The following is a 12,709-nucleotide window of genomic DNA, read 5'->3' on the forward strand; positions in this document are numbered from 1 at the left end:
TAGTTGGTTGTCAACGAAAGGAGAATCTTGACAGGACCTAAACGCCCTGGTCATATAGTATAGTAGTGGCTCAGAGCGGTGATTGCCTCGGTCAGCACATGCACTGGGGCGATGCAAGTGACTGACGTCTGCCGCCCCGCGACCTGAGGTGACGCCAGACTTGACAAGAGTCAACCCGCGCCGGCGGCTGACTGACAGAATTGCTGCATCACGACGGGACGGGATGTTAACTTAGAAAGACGCACGCTCAAGAATTGAAAAAGTGGCTGAGACTGACGAATCAACAATGGTTGTTTGTTATCGGTGATCCAGGTGACTGAGCATCGCGTCATACCGACGCTGTGGGATGGATACATGTCAATAACCAAGGTGAGAACTGGATCCACGACTACCGCATAGCCTACCGCTGTGCTGAGCTTCATACAGTACGGAGTAGTGAAGTTACTCCGTCCACGGCTTGTTTGGTGTGCTGTCCGAACGGGTAACTTCGAGGTCGGGAGCAGCAGTAACCAACTTATTCGGGATGATATTCCGGCAAGCAGGGCAGCGAAGTACTGCCACGTCCGGTCACTGACAGTTTCGAATGGATGCCTCTGGGCTGTTTGCCGATAACTCCCTCGAGAGTCGCCCAGCCAGGCGAACCCTCCAGCTCCTTCTGTTCCACCCGCCAAGAAACTGGGCACAGCTGCCGAAAGAGACAACCTGGAAGTCTGCCTGACTGACCAACTCAAGATCAGGGCCAACGTCATCAACACGCCTCACTTGTACGACATCGGCGCCACACCTCCATCCAAACCCAACTGAACGCGAGGCAGGCAAGAGATTGGCCAATCATGTCATGTGAATTAAGAATTACATATATATCATGGAAGTATTCACAGGGGCCGGTCAGCCTCGGCCGTTTGGGATTCTACAATGTAGCCACAGCCCTTTCTTCTCGCCCAAACCCATGGCTCGGCGTCGTATGCCCAGGCGCCGGCAGCACCTCCCTCATATCAAGCCAGGTTCCATGCTCGGTCCGGAGAGCAAAAAGCCCTGCGAAGAGTCCAGCGATGGGGTCAGAGCGCGATGGCGAAAACAGGCCCCTCGGATATGCTGCCTGTGTCCATAATTCGTGATGTCGTGGTCTCTTTTCCGAACTCCCAAGCCGCCGGCCAGTGAAAGACATATAGTCAAACAATACCGCTCGAAGCGGCTTGGTAAGAGGGCAGTGTGTCGTGATGCTTTGCCACCACGACGCTGCGTACCCGGCGTAATGATAAGGAATAAAAATGGCCGACCGTCGTTCGCTCAGTCATACGGCAGCCTGGAATCGGTTGAGTAGCCCTTTTCCGTCGGCTTGATCTCCTTGATGGGGTGCAGGATCATGGCGGGGAGACACGGACGGCCGTGTTCCGCCTCCCAGTCCGCGCCGCCGATCCCGGTGTCCTCGTAGCCCATCCAGTTGTTGTACAGCCTCTGCGGCGGCAACGCCCGGTAGTACCAGGTAGAGCCCAGGTAGCGCCCCTCTTGACCCCAGCCCATGGCGCTGCCGAAGCTGCCGCTCTGCCCGTTCGGCCCGCCGTTGAACCACTTGGCGAGCTGCTCGCCGCTCCACGCACGGTCGAAGAAGACGGGCATGGGCGCATACACCGCCTTGAAGCCGTGGAGCAGGGCCGTCGTCTGCGCCACCATTTCCGAAGCGACGTGGTTGCCGCGCATGTCCTCGGTGTGCATGACATCGAGCAGCCTCCTCGAGAGCCGGGACTGCGTGACAATGGTTGCTCGGCGTGGAAGCTTTCCCCAGGGGAAAGTCCGGGACCGATATCCCCACACCTGGTTGCGCATGACCCAGCCGCTGTTGACTGGGTTGAACAAGGGAGCCAGCTCGATCAGATCCGCCTCCTCGCCGACACCCCATTCGTAATTGTCCTCCGCAGCCGTCGCGACCGGGGGCTTCGGGCCCAGAGGCTTGACGACAGGGACATCCGGTGCGCCCCAGATGGTCTCGCCACCGACGGCCGCCTCCACTGACGCGCGGAACTGCGTGTCGTAGTCGCCGTGGACGGACGGAATGTAGAAGCGCTCGTTGCGCTCCCAGATGCCTCGCCTCGGCTGCTTCCGGGCCCATTCGCCCAGCCTGGTCAGCACGTCGTAGTGCTGCCCGATGACCCGCGAGTCCATCTCCCAGTTCCAAACAAAGTCGAACTCCCGGTACTCCTGCATGAACATCTGCACTGAAAGAAACTGTCCGTTGTGTACCCTACGGGCCTTCTCTGTCAGCGCCGGGTACTGCAGGTCGACGGCAGGCTCGTTCCAGAGGAGCGCAATGCTCCTGAACTCGGCCGGCACGTGTTCTTCAACTGCCTTCTGGTAGGCTTCCTCGGCCGTGATGTCGCGGTCATTCTCCCTGATGTGCACAAACAAGAAGACCTGGTACTCGCCGCCGGTGCGCAGGCTGAGCTCCGTGATCAGCGACCGGATCACCTGTTTGTCGTTCTCCGTGTACGTCTTCCCGGAAAAGCTGCGCAGCAACAGCGCCGTCCTCGGCTCGTATTTGGCCGTCGCGTTGTTCGACTCGTCGGATTGGTCGGCTCCCGCACTTGGCTCGTCGCGCAGCCACTTAGACGCCTGCGGGCTTGACCGGCGCCAGAGCCGCCCCAAGGGGTGTTTGATGGATCCCGGAGTGGCGTCTCGCTTCAAATCGGCGGAGCTATCCACATCTTGGTTGACGTATGTGTTCTTTGGGCCACTCCTCGCAAATCGGGCACGGTTCCTCTCCAAGCACGACTCCTGCAGGTCGCCCCAGCGGACATTATCCCAGTTGATCTCCTGGCCATTCTTGTCCATCAAAGGCGACAACCCATACTGGCCCAACCGCGTCTCGCGCTCGAAGCACAGGGTTCCGTCAAGGCCGAGGACGCTGTAACTTCCAAAGCCAGGTTTGGGAAAGTCGCGCGGGAGTCCCTTGTAGACACGGATATCTTCGACAATCCTGCCGGTCGGGCCGACGCACGGTACATACGGCGCGTGGTGCTCATTCCACTCAGGGCTATTGTACTTCGGATAGGGATTGAAGGTGACCGGCTGTGGCTTGCTGGAGATTGTCGCGTTCGAGCTACCCAACCGCGCCTCCTGTTCTTCCGTCCTGGTGTGGTTGTCGACGAGCGTCTCCAACGTCTGCCCGTAGATCGCCCCCAGCCCTGGTTTCCTAGACCGTATGCGTTAGTGCCATCGCCAGCTACGAGGCAAATTGCGGGACCCGTACTTCTCGAGCTGACGGTGTTCTTCCTCGAACAGCCTTCTTTGCGCCTGCAGCTCCCGGTCACGACGTTCGTCTGCAGCCTAATCAGCTGGTGCTCTAGAGCGAGGGAGCCGGATCGCAGAGGTTTGTCCTTACCAGGATCTCGATCAAGCGACTGGGGGCGGCCCTCGAAGGCAAGTCTTTGATTTACCGAATCGTGATGGACCAACCCCAGCCAGCACACCACGAGGAAGACAAGAATCGCAGGCAGCAAAGACCTCGGCCGACCAAGGACCCGGCGGGCCTGTGTCTTCACCAACATCGCCTTCACCAGCATTGTGAAGGATAAATCGGAGGTCCGCGGGAAAGAGACGGCGGTGGACGCGGCAGGTCCGATGGGGAAAAAAGAAAAAAGAAAAAAGGCTCCTTGCCGAGTTGAAAGAAAAGAGGCCGCACTCAAAAAGGCATGTCCGAGGTGGAAGATGCCTATCGCGCGGTTTGAAGCTGCGAAGTTCGATGCAACAATCCGAGCAGAAGGTCAAGAAACGAAAAGGGAGAAAAAAAAATCGAAGTATCAGAAAATCCGGCACCGAGTCGCGATGAAACGAGTGATTACGCGACAAGGCAGCCGGGGTTTACGGTCGGTGAATCGATCGACGTGGCACAGTGATGGACCGGGACACGCTCGTGGTGGTGCTGGTTGTTGCGCCCCAACTTCTCTACCAAGCGAGTGGCGATGGCGATAGCGACAGCACGGAAGGAAGAAGAGAAGGTGAGAAAAACCGGCGACCCTGAGAGGGAGGCTGATAATTAGGCAAATTCGCGATGAACGAGGGTGTGGGCAGTCACCCAGGGGCTGAGCAGGGGTTCTGGCGGGGGTCGAACAAGTCGAAAATGTTCGTCGAAAGATCGATAACGTGAGCCGGCCTCGCCGCTGAAAAGCTGACTCGGCGTGGGGAGAGCGTGTGGCAGGAAGTTCCACAGCAGGAAAGAGGAAACCCAGAAACGAAATGAGACAAAAAAAGCGGGTGCCTCGCGAATCCAAGGATCCCAAATGCCATTTGCGGCTAGCGCAACAGGTAGCGAATAGTGGGGGTAAAAGGCGCAAGGGCTGAGTTTGGCCCTGCCTTCCTCTCCGACCTCGCCTGCCTGCCGGACTGCGCTTTCCTCGAGCCGCACGTCCTTGGTATGTACATCCGAGGCACCAAATGCGAGAGGCTACGGAGTACTCCGTATTACACTTGGATTATCAAATGTCAGGTGCTGAGGGAAACACTTGCGGCTTATCCTGGCTGTTGCTGGGCGTGATTGGGGACCAAACCAGCAGCGCGACTCTGCGCCAGCGCAACGCTATTGGAGTTCCGGCCAGGCGCCATTTCTGCAAACAGACTCCCCCGTCGCCGGGGAAAGGGGTGTTGCTGACGATCCTGGAATAAGTACCGAGCCGTCGCAGAGAAGAAGAAAGCGCGACCCGAGTCGCACCGCAACGTCATTTCGGTGCCGCACAATTGATCATTGCCGGAACCAGATTCTCGATCAACGGTTTTGAGAAAGCCGTCCTCAGAACACGTCCAGGTTACCAGCTTGTCCCTTCGTGCAAGTACCACACCGTACTGCAAACTGTGATGCCATTGATGTACTGTGCTGTACAGTACACAGGTTGGTAGGCACCTGACACTTCCAGAGTTCAGTTTTGGGCGCAAAAAAAAAGGTAGGGTGCTGTAGTACAGCGGTCCAGCCAGACGCTGCTGCATTACGGATTAGTTACTCTTACTGTGCGTGGTTTGAAAGGAAGAGCTCCCCTGACTTAGTCGAGGTCTACACAGAAAGCTTCAATGTCATTCAAGTCTACCGTATGGACTGTGTAGCTCACCGCGACTCTCCACCGGAGGGGATAGTGTACTTAACGAGGGAAGGGAAATGGTCAAACAACCAGCTGTTTCGGACTGGCGGTGCTCTTCAGAGATGCTCTCCCCACCTGCCCTGCCACACGCGCTACGAGGAGGTGACTGTGGGAGAATCTGAGCAAACATCAAACGTTAGTGGAGGCAGATAGTCATAGGGATCCTCGTATTAGGCGAGGCAAGTCCGAGACTGCCTGCATGATCAACGGTGGGTGGTGCACCTATCACTGTCAGGTAAGGCTGCTACACAGTCACGTCCCAAGTGAGGTCACCTAGTAAGCCGGACAAATCGGGCCGTTCCAAGGCCGCTGGCTGTCAATCAGGCTTCCAGTCGCCACCGCCGTCGCAAATCCGCAGCCTGCGGCGCCCGCTTCGGTCGCTCGCTCGCTCGCTCTTCCGCATGAAAGAAAGAGCAGGAAAGGAAAAAAGACCGAAGACGTCTCATGTGGCCCCGTCACGCCAGTTCTATTTTACACTGTGGTGTAGTGTCGTATAGTGTATGGAGTAGTGGACACTCGTGTAACGTTAACCGTCCCAGGTCCCCATTCTGCGTCGCCGAGGGCAGAGAGTTCCTGCAACGGCGGGCGAGTTCGAGCCGGGGTCGGCGTTTGCGCCAATCCGGGCGTCATTTCGGGTCTGCAAGAAGACGGGACCCCTCCCCACAGGAAGGCCGCGATGAACCATTGGCTGGCGATAACCAAGGTAGTTTGCCCGTCCTTGCTTGCCGCACAGGGGAAGCAGCTGCTCGGAGGCCAAACGTGGAAATGAAAGGCATCGCCAGCTGTCTGGTGATGAACTGTGTTGCACAAATCGTAGGTGGTGGCTTGACGCGGGGAAAGATGAACGGGGAGCAAGAGAAGGGCTTATCATAATCAGGAGGAGGGAGAGAGCTCCACCAATGCACAATCATCACCGAATCCGTGCATTCACTCCGTACTGCGTATACACTATGGGTGTGTATATTCCGTACATGGACTGTATGAAGTACGTTGCATTTCGATCTCTTTCCATCGTAATCATGCATGGCCCACGCATACGATCCGCAAGACCACATACACTACTGGTTTCACTCGACGTCACCAACGCCAACCGTGAGCAGAGAATCCACTTCATGTGTTGTTGTTAACAAGTCCGAGTCATGCTCGACAACTGTGCCTAACCATGAACAGCCATTCCCTCCCCCTCCAACCCCGAGCTTGAGGAACCATTGCCCCGTGCCACAAACGATGGTGAAAACCCACCCTGGTCACGATCGTATCCAGGGAGCCACCAAGCCACGGCGTCACCCGCCTCGATCGGATCTGATCTTGGGTTGCCCACCATCACGGGTCTCACTTCACCGACAGTATTGAAGAGATTTAGCTCAATATACACTACAACTAGAGCTACAACTAGTAAACAGTACTACCGCATACTACCACCAGCGCCACGTAACACAGTCCGGTCCCGTCCCGTCCCATTTCCTCCCGTCCCTTCCAGTCGATCGAGGAAGGAAAGCCACCCAGCCCAGACAAGCAACCCAACAGCTCAGTCCAGACAATCAGTCGGTGAATCAGTCAATGGCATGCGTCGTCAGTCGGCACCATGAAGCCGTAAGCCGTGAGTCACAAGAAAGTCACTTCTCGTGTGGCCCTGCCCCGGCATGTCCTGTCCTGTCCTGTCTTGCCCTGCCCTGACCTGCACAGCAACCACGCCGCTATGCACGCAACCAAACACTGAATGTCTTGAGATTTGGGAACACCGAGGTGAGCTTGCCGTGTCCGACAGTTCCCCTCGGCACACCACAAACCAGACAGATCCCGCCCAGCTTAGCAAGGCGCCCTCCCCCGCTTCCCCATTTGCCCGCAACAACGTGATTCTCAGACCCCTCCGAGACACCACGGTCTGGTTGTGCCCATCGGTGGGTGCACAAGGAAGGGGGGGAGGAGGGGGTGGCGCATGCAGAACGCCCGCGATAGAGCCACGCTGCGCGAGTGAATGTGGAAAGGCCGGTTCCAACCGAGGGTCTCTCCACGGTCAAGGCTGGAGTCCAGCTTGTGGGAAAAAGCAAGTTGTGGTTGCCGGGTTCCCCCATTTGTGGGGGGAAGGGGTCTCCAACCAATGCTTGTTTGCTTGTCCACCTCCCGAACCAACATTACCGGAACGGCCCGTGTAAAAAAAAAGCAGAGGGTTTGCCGAAGTGCCGAACGATGCAAAGGTCTGAATCCAGTCAGGGGTATATCTAAAGGAAAAATCTGTGACCGGGTATCGAAAGAGATTAGGAGCCCCAGTCAATGGGTGCTCTCGATGAAAACGTCGAGTATTAAGCAGGAGCATCAAGCCCGTCCAGTTTCGCAGAGACGCGGCAACGTCGTCCAAAGCCTTTTTTTGTTTGCGCGGCCGTGCCTGTCGCTTCAACGCGGCTGCAATCGTCGCACAGGTAGGTAGGTCGATCGATCGTTGTGTTCGTCGGCACCACCGACCACCTCACATCATCCCCAACCTCGTCATCCGTTTCTCCATGCGCGGACGAGGCCCCGGTGGCCCAAGCCGACTCGGGTGATACCCGCCACCAGGTGCACCCCGCGGTCCGCCAGGCAGGCCCGGATGTGGCGGACGAAGACTGCTGCCGCCACCGCCGCCGGCCATCCAAGGTTGCTGCACCAGCCGCCAAGCGTCTTTCTCGCAGTACGCCTTTCCGTTGACCTCAAAGTACCCGTCCCGCAGCGCCATTCCGCACTCACCGCACTTGAAGCAGCCCACGTGATGCTTCACCGCCGATTCGTCCTCCAAGTACTGCCCCTCGATGCCCCTGCCGCAGCTGCCGCAGAGACTGCCGTTCAGCTTGTGGTAGTGCAGCTCGCAGTACGGCTTGTCGTCCAAGACGTAAAAAGTCGCCGACGAAAACGGCTCTTGGCAGGTATGGCAGACGAAGCAGGGCTTGTGGTAACGGCCGGTGAGGCGTCCGTCGGCGCTGGAAATGGACTTGCCCTTGATGGGCAGGCCACATGCCTTACAGTTTCCGCGCGAAGGCTGCGACGTAGCGTCGCGGGGCCGAGATCGGGACCTCTCCCGCGGTTGTCTCTGCTCCTGCGGTGGAGAACGTTGTTGCGCGTCCGGGATCCGCTCGGGCGAGCTGGTCCACCGCGGAGACGAGAGTCCTGCTGTGCTAGGTGAAAGGACGTCGCTCGGCGTCTGGACTGTGAGGCCCTCCTGGGGCGGGCGGTTTACCGATGGGGATGGCGGAGCAGCTCGTCCCCGAGCGTAGCGTGGGTTCTGGACGGCTGGGTCGATGCGCGGATCATAGCCTCGTTCGCCCGAACGCGGAGGCCGGGCGCTCAGCGGTGAAGGACGATCGTTCGCGAAAGGACCCCGTGGTGGGAGCTTCAGCGGCGGTACCGGCCGCGGCTTTGGCTTCATTTCGTCCATGGAGGACTGGAGATCAGACATCAAATTGTCAAAGCTTGTCGTGTCCGAAGGCTTTCTCCCCGATCTCGACGACAAGGATCTGGGTGGGCTTGTCCGCGAGCTTGCCTGGCTCGCCTGGCTCGCCTGGCTTGGCCGACGTTCCTGTCGGCTGCTGTTCTCCGAGTTGTCGGATGAAGTCGACCCAGAAGGCGTATGGTATGGATTCCCAACCCCGAACTCCTCGGCAAGATTGATCGTTGGGACGACGGGGGTCTTCGGCCTTCCCACGCCAGTCCGAGGCGGCGGCGGCCCAGAGGTGCCCGGGCCTCCACCGGGTCTCCGGGTGTTCTCGCTCGTCATCGGCGCCCGACCGTCTCGGTCCCCGGGTGCGTCCAACGGGGATCGCAACCGGTCGGGGCGCATGTTGTCGGCCGATGGGGGAGCAGAAGGCGAGCGGGTCGGTGGGGCGAAACGATCGCTGGGTCGGGGGAACGTATCGGACCGGTTCGGTGACAAAGGCTGCTCGTCAGCCCCGCCCAGCGGCCTCGGTGACGGACCGAGACCGCCGTCTCCGTTCTGCCTCGGGCCGTTCGGTCCCGTTCCGCTGCCCAGCTTACTGCTGGGACTGCCTGCCGAAGTGCCAGGACGCTCCGGCCCGGCAGCGGAAGGCCGGCGACCTGTGCCAAAGGGACCAGCAGGAATTGAGTTCAACCTTTCCATCAAGTTGGGTGCTTGCTTCTTTGGAGCGTTGGCGGGAAGGGCCGAGTCATCGTCTCCGCTGCTCCCGTCCAGTCCCCCATATCCTCCCGGTCTTGTTGACTGCGGCGGAGGTGGAGAATTGCTGGCAATCTTGGGGCCGAAGTATTCGTCCGCTTTGCCGAGACCAGGCCGTAGGGCGCTTGGCGTCTGGGGTGATACTGCGCTCTGGGACCCGCTCGAGAGGCTGACGGGCGTCAGTTGGGTTTGACCCATGTACGCACGATCTGCCATCCTGTCAGCTTCGACTTCTTCCACACGACGGAGAAAGTGACGCGTACTGGCTGCGGAGGTGTCCACCTGGGGAGGCGCTCGCGGTTGTTGCTTCTGTGTCAGCGGGTTGCTAAAAGTTGGCATCAACCTCCCGAAGAGTGAAGCAGCCGGCAAAGGCGGCGAGGCTGGACGCATCGTTAGCTGTAAGAAATGGTGAGCAAACAGGAGAGGGCGGTCGTACCTTCTGCAGCTGGTGATGCGGATGTAGTGCAAACGTGCTCGCCCATCAGGGCGATCTGCACCTGCGCACCACAAGTCGAGCATTTCACAGTCGGCATCAAGCGCGACTCCCTCCCTATTGCTGCCATGCTCGGCGGCGTTTCGTGGTGCCAACTTCCTTCTTGGGGGGGGGGGGTTCGTGTTAGGCGGCGCAAGCTGGCGTGTGCGCAAGCACGAACGAAGAGTTTGTTGGCTTTCTAGGGGAGGTGATGAAGGAGAGTGCTGCAATGTAGGAAGCTTTGAGGTAACCTGCCCGCCGGGTTCCTGAGCACTGTACAGCAACCGGCGAGCGTTGAGTTCCTTTGCTGGGGATGGCCACGCCTCGGAACTAGGGAGGGAAGCTGGGCGATGTTGAAGGTGTTGTTGATTCAGAGGTCTACCACAACAAAGACCTCAACACGGCGAGGCCTGGTGTCGAAAGAAGTGATGACGGACTCGAGCAGCTGCTCAGACAGTAAAAGATTCTACCAAGGAGGGGAAAGTCGGAAGACGTGCCGAGGCGCGGTCTGGTTTTACACAGGCAGGGAGCCGACACGGGGCCAAGCGGTCCAGACCCGCGGAGCCGGGCGAAGGCTGTGGAGCAACCGGCTGCCTGGGGTAGGAGACCGGCGAGGAAGCCGAAGGAAGTGGTGCTGTTGCGGATCGTGTCTCGAAGTGCGGATGGTGAAGCCGGCCGTCGAGATACAGGTCGGGTGGAGTGCAAGGTGCGAGAGTGCTCCCCATGCGAGGCATTGTGTTGAGGGAGAATTGATGAAGAACTGCAGGCGATACTGGGCCCTGGCCCCGGCCTGCAGGGACGTGGCCGGGGGGGAGGGGAAGGGGTTCGGGGCCGTTCAGGGGTCTCGTGCCGAGCCCCACCCGGTTGGATTTGCTCGATGCGCAAAGATGGAGCGAGGATCAAGCCAGCAGGCCCTGGCCCCTTGGCAGCTTATCGTGGCCGTCTTGGTGCATCTGCAGCGCCTCTAAGAAGCTCTGACCCGGGCCAGAGCGAGCTGATGGCCCACTCTCTGCATCGAGCTAATCCCGATCTGACCAGGGCGCCGTGAAGCAGATCCCGAGATGGCAATCGCAATCGCAATCGCAATCGCGGTCCAAGAGCGGTGAGGAGAAGGAGAAGGACGCTTGCGCCGCGAGGAAGTCGCGATGTAACTGCGTAGTGTGGTGTACACTCCTGCAAGCAACGGGTGCCGACGAGGGAAGGCACCCACCAACACAGTCCATTCCACGATCCTTTACGGAATAAACTACAGTGTAGTGTAGACCTCCATTGCACTACCTCTTCCCGGTCATCATTTCGGCGGCTCTTCCCTTTGCCGTTGCAATGCCTACGCTCGGCAAAATTGACCTCATTATGCGACACGAGTGGAGGAAACCACACGTCGCTTTTGCTGTCTCGCGAGACTAGGCCGCAATCTTCCAGAGCTCCACAATGCCAGTTAAGTTGTCGTCGCGCGCCACACACCCAGCACCAACTTCTTCATCAGAGCTCTCTCTCTCGGTTGTCGGAGCGGGTACCTTGCAGCAACAGCACTCGCATCGCTCGATGATTGGCCGGAGGCGGTGGTCGCCTAAACCGGATGTAATTGAGGGTTCTGGCGGTTCTCGAGACAGCTCGTGACCTGCCCCGCGTCTCATGTTTCTGAGCCATCATGCCGCCGGCGATGATTTACAGGCGCTGTCTTGCTGCAAGACAAAGACACGGCTAAGGCAATGGGTGCGGAAGTTTGAGGCTCCACGCTCAAGAGCCTCTGGCGCTGGCCGTCCCTCACGATTGCTTGACGGCAGGGGACACCGGGAGCAACTCGTTGGCACGGGAAGCCCGGCCTGGCCGGTCTGGTTGTAGTCCTTACCTTAGTTTACACTAGTACCGAGCGGCCTGCCGTCAAACCGCAACAGCTTCGCCGCCGCTTCGATCTTATTACACTAGTATACACAGTGACGTTAATTCACGAAGACCTTGGAAGGCTCAGGGGCATCGCTCGTCGTCAATGGCGTTCGCGATGAGATTGCGCTTTTGGAGGCGCCCAATGATTGTGCGCGCGTGGTGGCGCGCCTTCCTTGCCAAGCCCGGCATCCCATGCCAAGGGCCCCTGTCAACTCTCCACTGCGCAGTGCACAAGCTGGAGTTAGTGTCCTTGGACTTGGAGAAGAGAGACGCTCCGTTCCTTTCCAGAACATCGATATTCCTTTCTCGGTGGTTGCACATCATCTGGCAGCTCATCTCGCGCACGTCAGCGAGCGATCGGTGCGACCAGCGGGGCCGGCGAATAGGAGGCCCTGGAGCAGCCAATCGCCGAGCGCATTCCGCAAGTTCGCGAGTCATGCCCACGCCGAAAGGGCTCGTCGGTGGACGTTAAAGAGGTCCCGCCAAGACTAATTTCGGCCAATTGTCGGCTATGTTTTTACAACGTTATTACGTAGCCACCATCGCCAAGGCGTTTGCTCTATCGCCAAGGGTTAGTTCGCCGGGGGTACGGGAGGCGGCGCCAGCCCCCCGCTAGTTAGGGTTTAGGTTAAGGTTAGGATATAGGTTATAGTTAGGGTGCGGGTTATCCTCGTTTTCTTTTTTTTTTCGATTTGGTTGAGTTTTTGTAAAGTTGTTGCGACGAGTCTTTGCGATTGTTCGTTGTTGATGTTGCTCGAAGTCGTCGTGGCCTGCCGATTTGTAATTACTTGTACGTGGCAGTCTCCGAAATTAGTCTTGGCGGGACCTCTTTAACGACGACCGGCTCGTCAGGCGACCTGGCCGAGAGATTGGGCCAGGGGCGTTCTTCGGCTCATAACTCAGGTAACTGCACGTGGGCAGTAACCATATCAGCTTCCACAGGTGTTGATGGCCCATTCAGCGACCAACTCCAAGTCTCAGGGCGGAGGCAAGCGGTCTCATTTGTGTAAGAGCTCATCAAGTCGCCGCCACCCTAGGCAAGCCTCAATCAGCCACACTCCT

The 12,709-nt window shown here is 58.6% G+C and overlaps 2 protein-coding genes across 2 annotated transcripts; both read right to left on the reverse strand.

Moving 5' to 3' along the window:
• Positions 1–825: 825 nt before the first annotated feature.
• Positions 826–3,560, reverse strand: THITE_2073219 (uncharacterized protein; the record flags this gene model as incomplete). Its single annotated transcript, XM_003648733.1, has 3 exons — positions 826–3,190; positions 3,248–3,317; positions 3,380–3,560. 3 exons carry the CDS (start codon positions 3,558–3,560, stop codon positions 1,291–1,293), a joined length of 2,151 nt encoding a protein of 716 aa, XP_003648781.1. The 3' UTR covers positions 826–1,290.
• Positions 3,561–7,437: 3,877 nt separating this feature from the next.
• On the reverse strand, positions 7,438–9,898 carry THITE_2106614 (uncharacterized protein; the record flags this gene model as incomplete). Its single annotated transcript, XM_003648734.1, has 3 exons — positions 9,725–9,898; positions 9,552–9,668; positions 7,438–9,497 (listed from the first exon to the last, which is right to left on the reverse strand). A coding segment is annotated over exon 3 (937 nt), but the record flags the coding sequence as incomplete, so codon positions are not given.
• Positions 9,899–12,709: the final 2,811 nt, after the last annotated feature.

The sequence above is a fragment of the Thermothielavioides terrestris genome, chromosome 1 (genome assembly GCF_000226115.1).
Source record: "Thermothielavioides terrestris NRRL 8126 chromosome 1, complete sequence".
Classification (NCBI taxonomy): domain Eukaryota; kingdom Fungi; phylum Ascomycota; class Sordariomycetes; order Sordariales; family Chaetomiaceae; genus Thermothielavioides; species Thermothielavioides terrestris.